At 37.6% G+C, this 21,248-nt stretch overlaps 1 protein-coding gene across 2 annotated transcripts; it reads left to right on the top strand.

Annotated features, from left to right (window-relative positions):
- Positions 1 to 35: 35 nt before the first annotated feature.
- On the top strand, positions 36 to 21,123 carry scfd1 (sec1 family domain containing 1). Of its 2 annotated transcripts, XM_058749501.1 has the most exons (25): positions 39 to 168; positions 7,134 to 7,204; positions 7,336 to 7,424; positions 7,524 to 7,614; positions 7,724 to 7,846; positions 8,035 to 8,122; positions 8,205 to 8,294; positions 9,532 to 9,587; positions 10,077 to 10,162; positions 10,431 to 10,530; positions 10,947 to 11,086; positions 11,810 to 11,900; positions 11,987 to 12,060; positions 12,553 to 12,634; positions 12,761 to 12,857; positions 14,541 to 14,611; positions 16,053 to 16,132; positions 16,256 to 16,318; positions 16,410 to 16,485; positions 17,516 to 17,569; positions 19,426 to 19,478; positions 19,808 to 19,841; positions 20,140 to 20,205; positions 20,289 to 20,357; positions 20,918 to 21,123. In XM_058749501.1, exons 1-25 carry the CDS (start codon positions 138 to 140, stop codon positions 20,939 to 20,941), a joined length of 1,899 nt encoding a protein of 632 aa, XP_058605484.1. In that variant the 5' UTR covers positions 39 to 137; the 3' UTR covers positions 20,942 to 21,123. The 2 variants fall into 2 exon arrangements, with proteins under 2 accessions (XP_058605485.1, XP_058605484.1); XM_058749502.1 differs by lacking the exons at positions 19,426 to 19,478; positions 19,808 to 19,841; positions 20,140 to 20,205; positions 20,289 to 20,357; positions 20,918 to 21,123 and adding an exon at positions 17,746 to 19,411 and having other exon boundaries at positions 36 to 168.
- Positions 21,124 to 21,248: the final 125 nt, after the last annotated feature.

Raw genomic sequence — 21,248 nt, 5'->3', positions numbered from 1 at the left:
GTAAATTTGGCAAGACCAAACCAAAAAGGCCAGACAGATGTGTGCACATCAGTGTCAGCGCGCGCGTTCTTGTTCGCAGACAGCGCTTCGGCGGTTGCCACGTCACCCTCACAGTCGTCACTGCATAAACAGTAAAGATGGCGGCCTCCATCCGGGAAAAACAGACAGGTTTGTCCATAAGTTTGAATTTATATCGAAACACTCGGTACTGTTAATATAACTGACATTAACGATTTTCACGCGGTTTATAAAACGTTTTTATTTAAAATACATACAATAACACCGAATGCATAACAGCTGAAATTGCCCAATCCTGTCAGTGTAGCTGAGGATGCTAACCGTCTTGTTCAACTAGCAGCTGGTTAACATCAGATGAATGGACGATTATCCTGCTTGACTACATTGAGAAGCACTTGTGGTTTTGATAACTACATATAGCTAACCAGCTCGTTAATGAAATATACGGCTATCAACACTACAGAGACCTGTCATAAGCAAACCACGATACGAATTGACATGCTAGCTGAAGTCACTTAACGAAAACTATTATGCTTATTATTTAGTGGTACAAAACAGTCATGATCCTTATGTTACGTGGATATTGTGTTATGCTGAACTTTTTTTTTTCTGTTTCTGTGGCTGACATTGTCCTTAATGGATATTGACACTTTCTATGCAACTGCTACTGTAAAAAATATTCGTCTTAATGAATGGGCAAAATATGATTTGTTGATTAAAAATAGATGGTGTGTTTATACATACATACATACATATATATATATATATGTGTGTGTGTGTGTGTGTGTATATATACTGTGTATATATGTGACCCTGGACCATAAAAGCAGTCTTAAGTCGCTGGGGTATATTTGTAGCAATAGCCAAAAATACATTGTATGGGTCAAAATGATAAATTTTTATTTTAAGCCAAAAATCATTAGGGCATTAAGTAAAGATCATGTTCCATGAAGATATTTTGTAAATTTCCAACTGTAAATATATCAAAACTTAATTTTTGATTAGTAATATGCATTGTTTGGAACTTCATTTGGTCAACTTTAAAGGCGATTTTCTCAATATTTAGATTTTTTTGCACCCTCAGATTCTCAAATAGTTGTATCTCGGCCAAATATTGTTCTATCATAACAATTATTTATTCTGCTTTCAGATGAAGTATAAATCTTAATTTCGAAAAAGTTTTTCTGGTCAAATCCTGCCAACGCATGTAGGCTTCAGTGATTTTTTTTTAAATGACTTTTTATGCTCACACGTAAGTCTTTTGGTGGTCCGTGTACGTTGCGTTCATTCGTTTTTTGATTTAAAATTGAAAATAGAAACATGAGAAAACGGCACCATTTTCGTTTTTCGTTTTTTCAAAAAAAATGAAAAAACAAGAAATCGCCTTGATTTGCCGTTTTTACATTCAGGGGTTGAAAATGGATAAACAGCTCGAATGTTCGATTTCCACGTGTGGGAGGGAATGAAACGCCCCATTTCACTGATTGGTCAAGCAAAAATGAAGCGGTGCCGTCATCATGTTGTCTTCAGTTTTGTGCAACAGAATAAAAGCATTTATTGCAACTCCTGCGTTCATCTCCCTCTCATCAAACAACCAGACTAACAAGTGGCTTGACACAAACCATACTGGGGCAGCGCCTAGACAATGGCTTTACTCCTGTGTAGGCATAGATTCTCTATGGCAAATATTAGGTGCTTATTGCAGAAATATGTATGTATCTCAGATCTGCCGCCACGTTACCCTTTTAGTCTATTTCTTTGGCTCACAGCCCATTTTATTTAGCTGTCCAGTTATCAAAATCTGTGTGGCAAAGCTGCGTGACATTTACATTATAGTGAACATTTACATTATAGTGAAGTGCAGACCAGTATTGATTTTAGCGTGAGTTTTTTTCATTGAGAAGTTTATATGATACTGTCATTATCTGACGCATGTTACACATGTATATAATGCATGCTATTTTTATAGAAAAGGGCATTTTCTAACTTTATAAAATATGTCTGTCACCTTTAATATTAAATTCCTGAATTTAGTCAATATTTGAAAAATATGACATTATAGGTGTTACCAATTAAATCAGTACCAGGCAAAGCCATCTTTGCACTGTGGCACAGAAGCTGCATCTTAAGTTAATGTATTTACAGAATTAGTGCTGCTCAGACAGTAGTAAATGCATTAACACAACAATTTCATTATGGAATGAGATTGTTTTAAACAAAAACATTTTGAGTAGCCTACAGAAATATGAAATGAGTGACAAAATGAAACAACTGGATAGGCTACTTGAATTATGAAGGTTAGATCGCCAGTAGGTGGCGGCAAGTCATTGTGTTGATGAATGAGTCATAGAGTCATTAATTCAACCGATTCGTTCAAAATGCTGATTTTTCAGGAGCAAAGCAAATGGGTCATTGAACCACTCACTCAAACGATTCATTCAAAGACTCGGATTTATTCAAGAACGAAACGCCTGTGTTTTAAGTCAAATAAAACAGACTGTTTTGTGTCTAAAATTAAATCAATTTATACTCATTATTAATGAAACTGTACTGTCTAAAATAAAAGTTATGACTGCTGGATATACTAAAATCAATACTGCTCTGCGCTTCACTATAAAGTAAATGCATTCGTCCAGTGTTGTCCAGTGCGTCACGCAGCCTTGCCACACAGATTTTGATAACTGGACAGCTAAATAAAATGTGCGGTGCGCCAAAGAAATAGACTAAAAGGGTAATGTAGCTGCAGATCCGAGCTACATACATATTTCTGCAATAAGCACCTAATAATTGCCATATAGAGTTTATGCCTACACAGAAGTAAACCCCGTTCATTTCTTAGTCTGGTTGTTTGATGAGAGAGAGATGACATGCAGGAGTTGCAATAAACACTTTAACAGCGGAGGACTCGTCTTCTGTTACACAGTACTGAAGACGACATGATGACGGCACCGCTTCATTTTTGCTTGACCAATCAGTGAAATGGGGCGTTTCATTCCCTCCCACACGTGAAAATCGAACATTCGAGCTGTTTATCCATTTTCAACCCCTGAATGTAAAAACGGCAAATCAAGGCGATTTCTTGTTTTTTCATTTTTTTGACAAAACGAAAAATGAAAATGGTGCCGTGTTCTCATGTTTCTATTTTCAATATTTAATCAAAAAACGAATGAACCTTTCGTTCCTTTGGTCCGTGTATCATCTGATAATTTTTTTATTTAATATTGATAGAAGAAAAATGAGAAAACGGCGCCTATTTTCGTTTTTTCGAAAAACAAGATTTTGGCTCGATTCTCATTTTTTGGTTCACGGGGTAGAAAACGGATAAACGACTTCAAAATTCGTTTTCCCCTTGTGGGCGGTCATGAGACGCCCCTTTCTGCCGATTGGCCAACCAAATCTGAACCCGTGACGTCATCAGTCTTTCCTCTGTTCCGTTCAAGAAAATAATAGTCCTCTGCTGCTGTATCAGTATACCGATTCTTAAACTGTACGGGGCAGGTCCTAGATCGGGCTTTCTTCTGTGCAAACTAAGCGTTTTACAGAAATATTTATTTCAGAAATTTTAATCAGTACCAAGCCTGTTTTATTTAGCTGTGCAGAGTTAAATCAGTGTGAAGCTGCACTGTGCAGAGTGGATGAGAAGCACAGATAAGAAAAGATAGAGAAAAAAAAAACAAAGACACCAACAGGTTTTGCTGTATTGGAAAAGATTATATAATCACACCTTCATTCCACACAGAACCCCAATATAGAACAGCAGGCTATTTAGGCTATATATCTACAGGTGCTGGTCATATAATTAGAATATCATCAAAAAGTTGATTTATTTCACTAATTCCATTCAAAAAGTGAAACTTGTATATTATATTCATTCATTACACACAGACTGATATATTTCAAATGTTTATTTCTTTTAATTTTGATGATTAGAGCTTACAGCTCATGAAAGTCAAAAATCAGTATCTCAAAATATTAGAATATTTTCATTTGAGTTTGAATAAATGACCATCCCTACAGTATAAATTCTGGGTATCTCTTGTTCTTTGAAACCACATTAATGGGGAAGACTGCTGACTTGGCAATGATCCAGAAGACGAACATTGACACCCTCCACAAAGAGGGTAAGTCACAGAAGGTCATTACTGAAAGGTGTGGCTGTTTACAGAGTGCTGTATCAAAGCATATTAAATGCAAAGTTGACTGGAAGGAAGAATTTGGGTAGAAAAAGGTGCACAAGCAACAGGGATGACTGCAAGCTTGAGAATACAGTCAAGCAAAGCCGATTCAAACACTTGTGAGAGCTTCACAAGGAGAGAACTGAAGGCACAGAATCCATGTTGCTTGAAGTCCAGTGTGAAGTTTCCACAGTCTGTGATGATTTGGGCTGCCATGTCATCTGCTGGTGTTGGTCCACTGTGTTTTCTGATGTCCACAGTCAACGCAGCCATCTACCAGGAAATTTTAGAGCACTTCATGCTTCCTTCTGTTGACAAGCTTTATGGAGATGCTGATTTCATTTTCCAGCAGGACTTGGCACCTGCCCACACTGCCAAAGGTACCAAAAGCTGGTTCAATGACCATAGTGTTACTGTGCTTGTTTGGCCAGCAAACTCGCCTGACCTGAACCCCATAGAGAATCTATGGGGTATTGTCAAGAGGAAGATGAGAGACACCAGACCCAACAATGCAGATGAGCTGAAGGCCACTATCAGAGCAACCTGGGCTCTCATAACACCTGAGCAGTGCCACAGACTGATCGACTCCATGCCACGCCGCATTGCTGCAGTAATTCTGGCAAAAGGAGCCCCAACTAAGTATTGAGTGCTGTACATGCTCATACTTTTCATTTTCATACTTTTCAGTTGGCCAAGATTTCTAAAAATCCTTTCTTTGTATTGGTCTTAAGTAATATTCTAATATTTTGAAATACTGATTTTTGACTTTCATGAGCTGTAAGCTCTAATCATCAAAATTAAAAGAAATAAACATTTGAAATATATCAGTCTGTGTGTAATGAATGATTATAATATACAAGTTTCACTTTTTGAATGGAATTAGTGAAATAAATCAATTTTTTGATGATATTCTAATTATATGACCAGCACCTGTATGTACTCTTGGTTGGCTTGAAAGGGGTGTTTGGTTAGGCTAGTTCTTCATTTATTGAAGGAGGAGTTTGTTATCTTTCAGTGACTTGTGTTCTAAATAGCTACTGAACGTAAACAATTTAAGCACGTTATAAATGCCATTCCAAAAAGTTTTATAAATCTATTTATAAATCTATACAAAACTTTTGTTTACATGCCAGATGGATCATGTGAACTCTCATCACTTCTCTTTAATGGTAACGACCTCAAAGCTTCCCAACAAACCTATTCGTTCTTGGTTGTCTATAGACTGGGCTTGCTTCTGTGTAGATATAAATTCTATTCTTTGCATCAGCTGGGCATGGCTGGGTATGATATGACAGCTGTTATATTCTACCCTGCTTAATTGTTTGTTTAATTAAGTAAATAATTACTTAATTCATTTCAAAATAAATATTTTAAACACTAATACGAAAAGGAAAGAATACAATTGGGTATAATAGGCCTATAACGTTCACGCAAGAAACTGTCATTATGACTGACAACCGGAGAACAGAGATATTAAAATACATACTCTTCTGAGTTTTATAATGTAGTCTTGTATTTTATTAAAATTGATTAGAATTTGTATCTCAAAATATGCGCTCGTGCGCAAGCTGCTGCCCACTCGCACATTGGAATGTGAGATTTTAAGAAAAGTAAAAACTTGCCATTTTGGTTGTTTCTCACCAAACCCATATGATATACCCTCAGAACGCTTGGAATATACACCACAAGTTATTTTACGACAGATTTGCATCCGCTTCAAAAAGAAAAAAAAGAGAGCATTCTCTGCCATTAAATGGGCAAGTGCGAGCGGGATATTGTGTGTGTGTGTGTGTGTGTGTGTGTGTGTGTGTTTCGAAAAAAGAAGGTAGCAGCCTTTAGAACAGGTGAGTTGCCCAAGTTCACACAGTTCCAATACACTGCGATGGGTTAAATCAATAAGCAGACACACGGGACTACAGTCAAGCACAGACCAGTATTGCAGTGCACAGGAAATATGCAGCAGTCATTTTAAAGCAGTTTATTTAATTAATTAATTTATGTTCACTTGTATTTTTTTTTTCCTCAACAGGGGAAATAACTAAATACTCAATTTTTTTTTTTGATTTTTTTTTTTTTGTTGTGTACATTCAAAATAACTACAAAATGTCATGCCTTTGAAAAATAAAGAAAACAACAGCATGCAACACTTTTGGCGCGTCTTGGTCTCTCTGAACATCTTTCTGTCGCACGCCACCACACGAACCAATCCACAGTGATACTTGACTCGCCTACTTTTAAAAGTCTACATTTAGATTATTTGGCCTTAAATGCATCATATAAGTCACTTTGGAAAAAAATCACTGTATGTATCATGATAAAAAAAAAGTGACTTTACAGTCTGAAAAATATGGTAGGCTATAGCAAATTATTTCGCGGATCACTTTAAGAACCGCTGGTCTATACAGAAAAAAAGCCTTGTCTAGAGACTGCCTCGGCACGAGTTGTGTCGAGCTATTCATTATGCTTGTTTGATGAGAAAAAGAGGAAATGTAGTTGCAATAAAACGGTTATAAATCCGTACACCTGCAGCAGCGGAGGACTACTATTCTGCAGCGCGGAACTGCAGAAGTACTGATGACTGCACGGTTGATCTTTGGCTGACCAATCAGCAGAAAGGGGCGTTTAATTCCCCCCCACGTGTAGACATCGAATATTTTAAGCTGTTTATTCATTTTTTTATGCCTGAACGAAAAACGAAAAATTAAGCTGAATTCTCGTTTTCTCCTTTTTTTGAACAAATGAAAAAACGAAAATAGGCGCCGTTTTCTCGTTTTTCTACTATCAATATTAAATCAAAAAACGAATGATCAGATGATACACGGACCTCTTTTGAAACACAATCAACTAAATTAGTCTCTATGATAATAAATGATTTTCAGTAGTGATTGAAGTGATTTAAAATGTTGATGTATTATATTTCTATGGTGTTTCTGTTCTCAGCTGCTCTGAAGCGAATGCTCAACTTCAATGCCCCACCATTGAAAAACACAACAGCTGAGCCGGTATGGAAGGTAAGGGTGCTCAGCACACACCAAGGGGTTTCCCCTTCCACTATCAGTTTTTTTTTTTTTTTTTAATGTGGCTCGGTGATGCTTTATAGTTATAATTTGCATAAACATTTACCCTTTGTTATTCTTGTTAGGTTCTTATTTACGATCGCTTCGGCCAAGACATTATATCTCCCCTGCTGTCTGTGAAAGAGTTACGGGACATGGGCATCACTCTGCACCTGTAAGGATCTCTAAGATTTTGTTTCTTAAAAAAATAAAAATAAAAAGATTTGATTAGATTGATTTGAATGATTGTTTGCTTTTTGTTTGTTTTCTCTAGCTTGTTGCACTCAGATCGCGACCCCATTCCAGATGTTCCTGCCATTTACTTTGTAATGCCCACAGAGGAGAACATTGACAGGATATGTCAAGTAAATATGTTCACTAAATAATTAAGTCAGTCTTTTCGTCGGTCCCGTTCCATGACTGTTTGTAAAGATCACACGGTTTTAAAACTAATAGTTATTTTCACTATCACAGGATCTCCGAAACCAACTATACGAGTCCTACTATTTGAACTTCATCTCTGCAATCTCCAGAAGCAAGTTGGAGGACATAGCAAGTGCTGCTCTAGCAGCTAATGCTGTAAACCTGGTGACCAAAGTAAGTCAAACACATTTGTTCATTATGAATGTTAGTTATAAATTTGATTCAATTTGCTGGAGTTTTTAATGAAAAAATCTTGTTTTTGCAAAACAGACAAGCCCTGTGAATTCCTGAAGAAAGGCAAATAACATACTGCTCGTATTTGTTATACAGTTCAAATATTAGACTGTTCTGTTCCTCCTCAGGTATTTGATCAGTATTTGAACTTCATCACACTTGAAGATGATATGTTCATTCTCTGCAACCAAAACAAAGAACACATCTCCTACCACGGTAAGCTGCTAGAATGGCTTGAAGTATTAGTTTCATTTGTAATCTGAATGTTATTAATGCTACTACTGTTCTGTGCCCTCAGCAATCAATAAACCAGATATCATGGACACAGACATGGAGGCCATAATGGACACAATAGTGGATAGTCTCTTCTGCTTTTTTGTCACTCTTGGTAAATAATGATAGAGTTTTAATTCTTCCATGCATATACACTGCTGTTCAAAAGATGTTTTTAAAAAGAAGTGGCTTATGCTCACCAAGGCTGCATTTATTTGTTTAAAAATACAGTAATATTGTAAAATGTTACTACAATTTTAATATATTTTAAAATGTAAGATATTGCAAACTAGTTTTCAACAGCCATTACTCCAGTCTTCAGTGTCACACTGAAGAAATCAGTTCAGAAATCATTCTAATATGCTTATTGTGAGAAAAATTTCAAATTTTTATCAATGCTGAAAACAGTTGCTTAACACATAGAAACTTCAAAAGTACAGAGTTTATTTGAAATAGAGATCTTTTGTAAGATGTTTTTACTTTCACCTTGGGCAATTTATTGCATACTTGCTGAATAAAGGTATTAATTTCTTTTTAAAAAGTCTTACTGAACACAAGTTTACAGCAGTAATGTGCAATGACTTACGAGTTAGAAACATTTATTTCTAAATAGCTCTGTGCCACTATCAGCACCAAATGAAATAGCAGAATTAATGATTGATGATTCCAAACAAGATTCCCAATCACTCCCTCTGTCTTCCATTGTTTGGCCAAACAGAGCCATCAGAGCCACAGTGTTGATTACTCTCTTCAAGGGAATCAAACAACAAATGGTTTACTTATAATTGTTTATATACTAAACTGCCATTTAACATTCAAAAACCTTATTCACTTATAAAGATGCTTTAGCACAAAAATGGAAAATATTTACTGCAAGAATATGCTAAGACACAATCCATTCCTCATATGGAGATGTTCACTGCTTTTTAGTCCACCTAAAATCTAATAAGGCAATGTTCTTTCATGGTACATGAAGTAACTGTGAAAATTATAGATTGACGAGGACTTGATATTTAATCAAAATTAAAGAGCAGGTTTTTTTAATAATAATTCTCACATTTCAACCATTAGTTTAACTCTCAACTGTTATAGAGCCACTGGGTGGCAGAACCTTCCTAATATTGTTTTGTATAGTGCTCAAAGGGCAAAAATATTAGTTACGTTACGTCTATTTACTTACTACATGACTACTAGAATTGTATATGACAGAAACGTCACAATTCACATTCAGTGCAATGATCAAGCCTGTTTTATTGTTTTTGAAATGTGATTTTGTGTGTCTTGGGAGCTTGTGAGCAGATATTTAATGCTCCCTCCTATTGGCAGTACAGTGAGCTTTCCTGTTATCATAGGTGCTGTCCCAATAATCCGATGTCCAAGAGGGAATGCTGCCGAAATGGTAGCCGTGGTAAGAGACTCACTGCTCTGTTTTTTTTTTTTTAATGTTCCTCTGATACTTGCTTTATGAACAATCTGAGACACCTTTGTCTTGTGTTCGGTAAAAAGCGGTTTATGAATTCTAGAATAGAGTATTATAGAATGGCTTTGGTCAGTTGATTATCACCTCAGCTCCTACACTAATCTCTGCATTACGGTGCATTTGTACATTTCATAGTCTGTGCACAATGTGCAAACTGATACTGTAACTTAATTCAGTTTCACTGATGGTACAAAATTCCTCTTTGTTCCGTATGTGGGATTCAGTCCAACCTCGGCTCACTTTCAGTGCCGAGCTTTTAGATGATTAGTTTCAGCAAAGGAATGTCTCACTTGTAATATAAGACAAAATTAACACCGGTCGCTCAGTTTATTGGATGAATTTATTTTATACATATTGTACAACCCATTTCTACTGGAATATTAGTAATGTTGATTTAACTTTTTTTTTTTTCCTCAGAAACTTGACAAGAAACTGAGAGAGAATCTGCGAGACGCTCGTAACAGCCTGTTCACCGGAGACACCATGGGCACTGGCCAGTTCAGGTGGAGCAAAAACACACTCACAGTCTCGCACACCTCCATACAACTGATTTTAAGAGAATATGCATATTTGTTTAAGCTATAAATCTTTGATTTTAATATTATCGTAAACCCCTAATACCTACAGACGGATGGAGGGATAGATAGATAGACATATAGATAGATAGACAGACAGATAAGTAGATAGTCCTGTACTGTGACACTTTAAGAAAGAAATGTTTTAGTATCGGGCCATAAAAATATCCCTTCTTTCCCTCCACCACTCCCACAGTTTTCAGAGGCCACTGTTTGTTCTTGCCGATCGTAACGTGGATCTAGCGACTCCTCTCCACCACACATGGACGTATCAGGCTCTTATTCATGATGTGCTGGTGAGCAGAAACTAAAATAAACTTGCATGACCCACAATTAATTCATTTCTCCTTTTTTCTACTAGTGTTAATGTAATTTATTTCCCAAAATGGAAACTGCAAACAGTTCCAAGTTGCAGCATATGGAAAGATGAAGCTATTGCAGTTATCATATGGAAGACAAAGGGGTTTCATGAAATGTGGAATGTACGTGCTGGGTTGCTTTTTGTGCCAGTGATCATTAATCCTTTGGGTATTTTTTTCCACCGTCCCAAAAATGCTTCTGCCTCAATATCGTCTAAGTTCCCTGTATGGCAGCTATACTCTGAGGGATTTTATTATGTTTTAGTAAAAGCTGGCATATGTTATTTTAGGACCTGTATTTTGTTTTGATTCAGTTCTGTTGCCTTGCCTAACTGATATATCCCCTATGTCAGGACTTCCACCTGAACCGGGTCAGTGTGGATGAGTCTCAAGGGTCAGAGGCCAGCCCAGCTGGAGCACGACCAAAAAAGAAAAACAAGAAGAGCTATGATCTGACTGGTGCTGACAAATTTTGGCAAAAACACAAAGGAAGGTAAACGTCTACTGTTGGTAAAACTCATGTATCCAAATGGAGATCATTGTTGTGCATTAACAAATGTTTATAGGTGTTTTTTTTTTTACTTCCAGTATTCTGAGTTGAAATCTATTGAACTGATGACTGTGTAATTAATATGCCTGATGAAACTTATGTCTAATGTAAATTAATATGTCTGATGTTGCTATCCAAAGACCTAATTCTGTCCTAGTTTTGATTAAAGGGATAGTTCACCCCAAAATTAACATCTTGTCATCATTTACTCACCATTGTATTGTTCCAAACTTGAATGACTTTCATTTTTCTGTGAAACACAAAATATGTTGTTGTTTGTTTTGTCCATACAATGGAAGTCAGTGGGTCCAAAATGGTCAATTTTTGTGTGAACTGTCCCTTTAAGGACATGTTATAAACCAGCTGTACTTTCGAGCATGTGTATATTTGATAGGAAATCATCCCTAGTTGTCTTAATTCAGTCAAATTGTTTGTCAGATGTCACAGTGTTAGTTAATATTTAAGAACGTTTGCTAATGGTATTTTATATTACTGCTATTTTTTGCAAAATATCAGTTCTGTGTTTTGAAAATGTTTTAGTTTCATTCCTGCTTTCAAGACTGTGTCCAGCAGTTTATATACATTTATTTACAACAGCTTAATGTCATTTATTTTTAGCCTCTTCAGCATGGAAAGCCTTTAATTCATTTCTGTTCACCGTTTCAGTCCATTTCCTGAGGTTGCAGAAGCCGTACAGGAGGAACTAGATACATATCGAGCCCAAGAGGATGAGGTTAAACGCCTTAAGAGTATCATGGTAGGTTAATAAGGCTGATGCTAAATTGTACATGATGGAATTGTTGTATGCTGGTTAACACAGACAAATGTGGTTTTCCTCAAAAGGGCTTAGAAGGGGAAGATGACGGAGCCATTAGTATGTTGTCAGATAACACTGCCAAACTTACCTCAGCCGTCAGGTAAGAAGTTCTTCGTAAAATGAAGTTATCAAGTATTTTTGTGTGAAAGGACAATATGATGTATTGAACTTATTTATCTACATGCACATTAATAATAATGGATATTTTTAAAATAAATGAATGCCAGAAATGTCATTTAAAAGCGTAATATTTTGATAAACATATAAATAATTTTTAATATATAATTATAATATATTACAAAATTTTAAATATTTAAATATATTATCTCGAAGACGTTGATTTTCTTGGTTGACAATAGCAGGTGATTTGTTTGATCTGTCCCATAAAAAGTGAACCTCCCAGCCGAAATTAAGTTTTTATTCAATTATGTGTATGAAATATGTCCTGATACAGTCTAAATTCATCCAGTACCTGTCTCATATTGCAGAAGAGCTGTTTTACATATGAATTAGTCATTGTACCTACCGCTGTACCCCTGCCTGACCCTACACATATAGAGTAGGATAACAACCTGCTCCTCTCTCTAAACAGTTCTCTTCCTGAGCTCCTGGAAAAGAAGAGACTGATTGACCTCCACACCAACGTTGCCACAGCAGTTTTGGACCACATCAAGGTCAGTGCTCCATGAGAAAAATGTTTTTCATCTCTTGGGTTACATCTTCTCAGCACATTGTATTATTTCTGTGAGGTTCAGCTTCAGCAGCATATTTCTCTTCTAAATTTCCCTTTCTGTCTTTAGAGCCGTAAGCTTGATGTGTACTTCGAGTATGAGGAGAAACTCATGAGCAAATCCACACTCGATAAATCCCTGCTGGACATTATCAGTGATCCTGATGGTGAGTCTTCCTTGTGCCAGGCATTCAAGGCTATTGATGTTCCATCTCTAAGGCCTTTTTGGAAAGGATTATTTTTATACGGGGAGGTCGTTAATTACCGATAATTACCAAAACTACTTCTTCATTTTAATCCTGTCTTAATTGGCCAGGTCAGTATTTTTTCACGTCAGTAATTTTTATCTTGTCTGTTTATTCTCATGCAGGTAAGGATTACAGTAAGGCTGCACAATTAATCAAATCAAATCAAAGGAGCTCGGCTGGTAGTAAATGCTGCTCCACAAGAACTCATCTCTGAGTTTGGGTCACTTATTAACGTGCATTTGGGAATGCAGCAATGCACTAATTATCTTCCCAAACTTGTAATAAGAAGCACTTATAAATTGATAAGTTCCCTCTAAAATAAAATCATGATGGTTTGATCGTTGGAAGAGGAAGAAATGGAAAAAAAATATCAGTATTGTAATTTTACAGTTTTTATTAATTTTCTTAAATATAAAATTTTATTATTATTATTTTACCTTGAAATATTATATTAGTGTTTTATTTTAGATGTTATTTAGTCATAATTATTACTATTATTTTTTTATAGTTATTCATTTATTTATTTATTTATTTTACAATCTGCATTTTGAATAGAAGTTGCAATTTTTATTTTTTTTCCCCTAAATTGTGCAGACCTAGATTAGTCTTTTATCTTTTATACAATTCCCTGATCTTTTATACAAAGCCCACAGTTTAACAAATCCCAACTGAAGTGCAAATAAATAACCTGGTGGTACTTTACCATCTGATCATTGGATGAGCCCTGTTAGAAGCAACTGTAAAATAGCCAAAATATGCACATCTGTGACTTCACATCATTTGAATTTTATGCTACCAGCACAAGATGCTACAAACCAATAATAATAATGCTAGGTAATAGAAATAATATTGATGATGACAATAATAGGATCTTTGATTAATTTGTGGCTTGGCAACCATGGAAATCTACACATTCTGCCTGACAACACCCCATAATTGTGGTAAAATCTCTGTAACGCTTGGCCTCAAGTGGCTTATTGCTTTAATAAGCCTTGACTCGTCAGCTGCTCTTTGAGCTTGACCGTAATCCAAACACCACTACATCCCTCAAAGCATGGCATACTGCCTTACTGTCATAAAATTTTGTTTTACCAAGAACAGCCCCATCCTGAGAGATCAAACGAAACTAATTGAATGAGTAACTCATACCCCCTTCCCCTAATGAGAGCCTATCCCACCCCTCGTCCTCATCCAGTCATTTTTCCAGCTTAGTGGACTGAAATACATCACATCCCTAGGGGGAAGCGGTCTGCTTTAAAGGCTCTCTGTGATGCTACCACAGGATGAGATTTGTTTTCTCTCCTGCCAGCATTGTGAGGTTTCAAGAGGACACAGTTTCTTGATCTCCACAGGGTCCTCTGTAGGTTCATGGGTTTCTTATGAGTACACAGGAATGGCCACTAACTATAATGATAATGATCAGTTATTTTTCAAGTGTTACAATGCTTTATTGTTCCGACGAGTACAATGTTTGATTTTCTGATCATGTTTCAGCAATAGCGAAGACAAAAAACCCACACTAGCAAAATCTAGTTGTTCCGGAATTTAAAGTAACTGTATGCATTTGCATGATGATTGTATAAATGTTGTTCTTCTTGAAAGCTGGAACAGCAGAAGATAAGATGAGGCTGTTTCTGATCTACTACATCACTTCCCAGCAGCCCCCATCTGAGGTAAGGCCCCACACCATGGTCACGAACAAAGAGTATACTATAAATAGTTATCATGCTCAGCTGTATCCTGTAAGAAACTTCAGATCAGTTTAGTAACAACATTTGTGGCATAATATTGATTACCACCCAAAAAACTTGTCCATTGTTTTCTTTAAAAACAGCAAAAATCAAGGTTATTGTGACTTACAATGATAGTCATCGGGGACAATTTTCAGGGGAATTTAAAGCACTTGCATTAACTGTTCTGTTAAAACATCTGTATTATTTGAGCTGTGATTTCTACAGTGGCATAATGTTGAAGCAGATGACATTGGATGTAACTTTGCACAGAAAAGGTTAGTTGTACATCGTCTTGTGGCTGTACTAGTGAAACACAGCTTTAACCCATATATTTCCTTCTTTAAAAAAAAAAAAGGCTGAACAAATGGAAATACATTTTTGTGGTAATCAACATTATGCCCCAACTGCTATCGGCTGAGCTTAACTTGTACTGAACACAGAATATTCCTTTAAGAGTCCTAGATAAATAATCCTAAAACGTAGATTTGAGGTTGACTGCGGTGGGCTACCCTGATGTGCGCTTTCGGTAATACCACAATTTATTATAATCAGTGGCAAATGCATGGATTTCATTGTTTGGCGACACATGGAGCCAAAAACATTCTGTCCATTCCCTATGAAGCTCGGCCCGGGTTCTTAAACTGTATTTTCAGACTCCATCTTCAAAAGCCTTGTTGTTCTTTGGGACACATGCAGCGCAGATTTGAGGAACACTGACACCCTTTGATGCCACGGCCAAGTGTTATTACTCTTGTACCTTGATAAAGCAGGATTGTTCAGCTCATGGCAAGATCTCTTTTGTGGGATGTTACTTAAACAGCCATACAAATGACATTTTTGAGTTTTTAGTGTACACTTCTGAAGGGACGGACCCGTGGGACCGAGCTGGGATGGACAATGTCCAAGTGACCACATTTCAACCCTGGAGAAAGCGCACTGGCCTGTGCTGTGGGCAAGGACTGTCATTCTCTATTATGTTTATCAGTGCAGGCTGTAAAAGCTTTGACTTTCCAAAAAAGAATAGTGTGCTCAGAGTTTGAACTATTTTTCCACGTCTTTTGGTTATCCTTTCTTTCATCTGTGTCCTCCTGAACCAGCGTAGGTTATTGTTGGCTTAGCGTTTGCTTAAACTCCAAAAACAGTCATTTTGTTGTTTGTTTTCTGAGGCTGTAATGAGGTTGGTGACATGAAAACAGCCCTCTCACTCATGTGGTATAGACGACTCTGTCTCTAACAGGAACTAGAGTTTCTCCTTACCCTGATGAATGCTTATGGCTTGTGAGCTATAAGTCATCCTTCATTCTATAAAAACAGATCCTCTTAAACTGTTGGATTTTGAGAGTTGACTGTTGAAAAAATAAAGACATTTTGTTCTTTTCAGGCTGATCTTGAACAGTACAAGAAAGCCTTGGTTGATGCAACCTGCGACTTATCCTCACTTAACTACATTAAGCAGTGGAAGTAAGTTCTGGCCATTGTGAACAAACACACCATAACACACTGTCACGTTTGCCTAGTTACTGCATTAAATTTAGTTGAAAGATGAGAACAGTAGTGCTGCAACTATTATAAACTCTTTTCCAGAGCTTTCACCAAGATGGCTGCAACACCAGCCAATTACGGGAGCAGTGGAGTGAAACCAATGGGGTATGAAGCTATGACAAATTTAATTCTCAAAATATGAATCCTTTTGTTGATGCCATATGTGTTTTGAATGCAATGACCTGTCATTTTTCAGACTGTTCTCGAGGGTGATGAACACTGGCTCCCAATTTGTGATGGAGGGGGTGAAAAATCTGGTCCTGAAGCAGCATGTAAGTATTTACCTAGGCTGTCTCTAAGGGCCAGAATATCACAAAGGCTTGGCTCTTTTTACTTAGTAAGCAACCACCCAGAACACTGCAGCAACTGCATATTGATGTGAAAAACACCCAGCCCATTTAAGCAGCATAGTAAGTAATGCCCAGACAGCCTATCAGACAGACTAACCACATACCAATGAGCTAAAATCACCTAAGAAACCAAGGAGCAGCGTGCTAAAAATAGCAAAAAGAACACCCTAGCAATTGCAATGTACTAAAAAAACACCCATATCAAATTATACTTCAGTTTCAACATAAACTTTTATTGTATGAAATGCATACAGCTGTGCACATAGCCTTTCAAAGTACACTCCATATAATGGTGTCTGTGAACACAGGCACTCAATACATGTGCACTAGAAAGTTTCATCCTTCATCGTCTAGTGTCTGCATAGTTTCTCTTCTGAAGTTATTGCCGACTGAAATGTCTTTGTACTTTAAACTGGAGTTACAAGTATCTCTTATCCCCTCACACCAGCATTTATCAACATGGATGTCTGTTGTTGTTGCAGTCTCAAGTAGTTTGTTGTTGTTGTTCCACATACCCTAGCAACGTATGCTTAAAAAAACAAAGTATACTTTCGACTTAAAAACCAGGACAACCCTATAAAAACACACTGAAAACCTAAGAAACATCAAAATGAGATGCACTCAGGCATCGTTGCAGCAACATTTGAAATGTAAGATTAGATACACTACCAAAAAAAAAAAGTTCCTTAACAAATATAAAATAAATTTTGGGAAATAAAGGTGATGTGTTAATGGTCAGTGAGCGAGCTGCATTTTCCAAATCCTTTGCAAACTCTTTTCTGTTTTTTTACTTTTGCTCCGACTTCTCTACTTGTCATATTTGATATTGCTGTACTTCTGGCTTTTGTTTGATAAATTGATTGTGATGTTCCTTATTTCTAAGTTTCTTTAGATCTAAAGCATCTGGTTCTTTTTTGGGGTTTATTATGACTCTCAGTTGTTTCTCTCATAGAACTTGCCGGTTACTCGCATCTTGGACAACTTGATGGAAATGAAGTCAAACCCGGTGAGCGTCCTTGTCTGTTTCTCCCTTTCGTTACATCCTTTCATCATCTCTCTTATAAGCACAAATGTTAAACATGTTTTGCTGATATATTAGTATGAAACTCTTTCAGTAATGAAGAAGAATTTTGATTGTTAGCTAATAGTCTAAATCTAAAAAGATAGTGTATTTGTGTCCAGTGTGCACGCAAGATTCTGTATTGCCAAGGCTGACTGCTTTACCTCCCACTGCGGATTAATGCGTATGACACTGCAGCGCTATGGGACACTGAATTCACCCTGAATGAGGCACTTTGAGTATGCTGAGACCTCAATCCAGGCAATCTGAGCTGCACGGTTAATGCGACTGTCTCAGCCAGGGGAACACCTGTGGAGAGAGAGGGAGAGTGTTTCTAGTGAGTGAACCCAAAGCACAATGTATTAAGTTTCTAGGGTTGAGGGATTTGGAAGCAGTCCATTTGGGCTTTTCACCTTTGTGAGGTGGAACAAAGGTACAAACCCCTCGTGTGAGCAACACTAGGGGACGTCTCTACAGCAGCTGAAGCTATTTCATCGATAATGGAATTGTGTTCTGCTACACTCGAGGATCTCATTGTCTGCAAAATGTCTGTATATAAAGCATCAGGTATTTGAACACACTGGCTGTGGTCAAGTTATCATTGGATAGGCTTGAAGGAAAACTGCTTTGAAAATTTCTCCCGATGCTTTGAAATCAACTAACTGCTGGGACGGTGTGTGGGGAATGATTGATGCTGATGTTTTCTAAATGTGGAATTACCACAGAAGAGATGATGTGGCAAATCTTTGACAGCGCCCTCGTAATATGACTTCTAGGACTCTTTTCTATTTAGACGTCTTGAATTCTCCCCAAGCACCCTTCCAAGAACTGTCCCAACGTGTTTTAAATATAAAGTGCTGTAGTGGAGACAACTAGCTGGCATATTAGCTCTTGCAATCATTCGTTTGTGTAACAGTGGCCTTTTAGCTTCCCCTTCTCGTTCCTTGAAATAAAGACCTTATTTCCTTCTGAAACACCCTCAGGGTCCCTCTGATCTTCTTGCTCTCAAAAGCTGGGGTGGACAGATTGCCATATCCCGTTACCGCAACTGGAAATGCTTCCCCTTCGTTGCCCATAAACTTGAATTGAACATAACCGTATTATAATTTTCTCAGCTTCTGGAATTTCAGCACACTGCACAATACTGCTGTTGTTGGGGAAGCTGGGCGGCTGAGCGCTACAGAATCTCCTGCCTCTGCGGGTCGTCAGATAGTCCTCGCAGATGGGCCTGTGCGACAGGATTGCAATAGTTTGTTCAGCACTCTCTATTAATATTGAGCTTCGCTACCCGACAAGGGTAAACCGATAGCAGAAAAATCTGGAGCATTTCACCATTTGGAAGTGCAGCGAGGCTCTTCTTTCTGTGAGTTGACGGTAAAGTATTTCTTCCCAGAATGAAGTATGCGCCAGAGCGCCAGGCCTGCCAGGCCGGGCTGACTGAGGTCCCGTGGGGGAAGAGACAGGCTTGGCCCATCCAATATGGAGGATGAGGAAGTAGGAGGCCATTGGCCTCCGCCTCAGAGACAGCTCTCCTCAATTTGTGTCGAGACTCTTCAAAGCAGAGTGATGATAATCTTGCTTTTTTGAGTCATACTGGAGGACATTTTACTGTTTGAGGCTTCTTGAACCTTCTCAGACGAATGGTTCCTGGGAAGCATTCGATCTTGATAAGCGTTTAATGTAGATAGATGAGGTGGTTTTTAGGAGAAGGTGATGTGGGGAGGGTGCACTGAGTGTTATTTCATCCTCAATTTACTTACGCGCTCTGTAATCCCTAATGTTATGTGTTGTGATTTTTGTAGGAGACGGATGATTACAGATACTTTGATCCCAAGATGCTTCGCGGAAGCGAGAGGTAGGACACCGAAGACGAAGGCTAGGCTCCTTATATTTTCAAATGATAAATCTCAGTGTTTGACTTGGTCCCACTGTATTCAAATATTATGTTAAAGGCATTTGATCCATGGAGGAATTCGAAATCACTTGTGTCTTTATTACATACACATAAGGCAGTATTGAAGTTAGGTAAATAACGAATCTGCACATCCTTGCCAAAGCTGTAACTTTCCACTGAAAATATTTAGAATATAAGAAGATCTGTCATTTTTTTTTCTTTCTACAACTATTGGCTATTTTCGCTCTGCCGGTGATGATGAATTAATCCTAACTGTTTAACTCCCTCAGCTCCATTCCAAGGAACAAGAACCCCTTTCAAGAGGTGAGTATAAAAAGACGATATCTGATGGTTGTGATTTTGTACCGTGTTATCTTCACACTTTGGCGCCCATGCACTGTAACCTGGCAGGGTTAATCTAGGGCACAGATAGCCTTCTGTTCCTAGTGGAGATTAGGTCTTGCTGCTGACAAAGTGAGCTGGAAGCCCAGAGTGTCTGAGCTCATGTCTATTGGATGGCCATTTGAGTCAGCCTGTGAAATATTACAGTGTTTGTACAGCTTGCATTGAAATTCACATATTATTGTGCTTGAACAGCTGGTGACAGATTATCATTTCACAGGCCATCGTCTTTGTCGTTGGTGGGGGCAATTACATAGAGTATCAAAATCTTGTTGACTACACAAAGGTATGGTTGCACACATTTTGACATGTAAAATATGCTACAAGAACTTGGTTTGCTTATGAGTGTAATGATTTCCTTCTCTACAGGCCCGGCAAGGGAAGCGGGTTCTTTATGGCTGTAGTGAGCTTTTCAATGCAGCCCAGTTCATGAAACAGGTATGATCCCTTCACTTACTGCATAAACCTACATGAAGTGCATTTCATAAAAAAACAGGACTTTTGAATGCAACGTTTAAAATGTCAGTTACCAGATAAAAATACAAATTCATTAACATGTTTTCATATACAATGACAGAATTTAGTGAAAAATCAGATGCTTCACAATCCATTGCTTTAAAACCCAACCGATTATTGTTGAGTTGAAGGGAACGACACTGCTTTGAGTGTCTTGGAATGCTTTTTGCTGCTTGAAGCAAATCTATGTTGTACTTTGTCTCAACAAAGTTGACACCAAGTCATAACGTGCCTTTCCCTCTGTAAATATTTTTTAAACATTTTGCCTAGTCAGTTTCTTGTTAATATACATTTACCCCTTTGCTCTGAGTGAAAAAGAGGGGAGTGTGTCTTATTTCTCCCAATTCTTGCCGTGGTCATGAACTTATGACACTGAGTGTTTGCTGAACAATTATTCAGTGGTAATTCTGCTTTTGTTTAAATGTTGATGTGATTATGGAGTATCAGAGCGGTTAACGCTAAACCCATTAATTTCTCCACAGCTCTCCCAGCTTGGTCAGAAATAGGAGGAGCGTTGAAGTCCAGTTATCCACCCTTCTCAAAACTGGAATCAAGATCTCTTCAGTTGTACTCCATTAAAACACCTCTAACTTCAGAATCACTCATATTCCATGTACTTTATACTGTTTTCCTATACTATTTAATTCAATACTAAAGGTTCCCGACAATAAAGTCTTACGCACCAGTTGCATTTTGTTTTCTTTCTTTGAGTCTACTTTGAGTGGGTCATCAGCATAGATTTAGACATCGTATGCCTCATCACAGGCTTACTGACGTCGGGTGAGTTCAACAGCAGAGATAAATGCCTTAAGT

Source organism: Onychostoma macrolepis, chromosome 17 (genome assembly GCF_012432095.1).
Source record: "Onychostoma macrolepis isolate SWU-2019 chromosome 17, ASM1243209v1, whole genome shotgun sequence".
In the NCBI taxonomy this organism is placed as follows: Eukaryota; Metazoa; Chordata; class Actinopteri; order Cypriniformes; family Cyprinidae; genus Onychostoma; species Onychostoma macrolepis.
The sequence above is the reverse complement of the archived record's forward strand: the minus strand, read 5'-3'. Positions and strand labels throughout refer to the sequence as shown.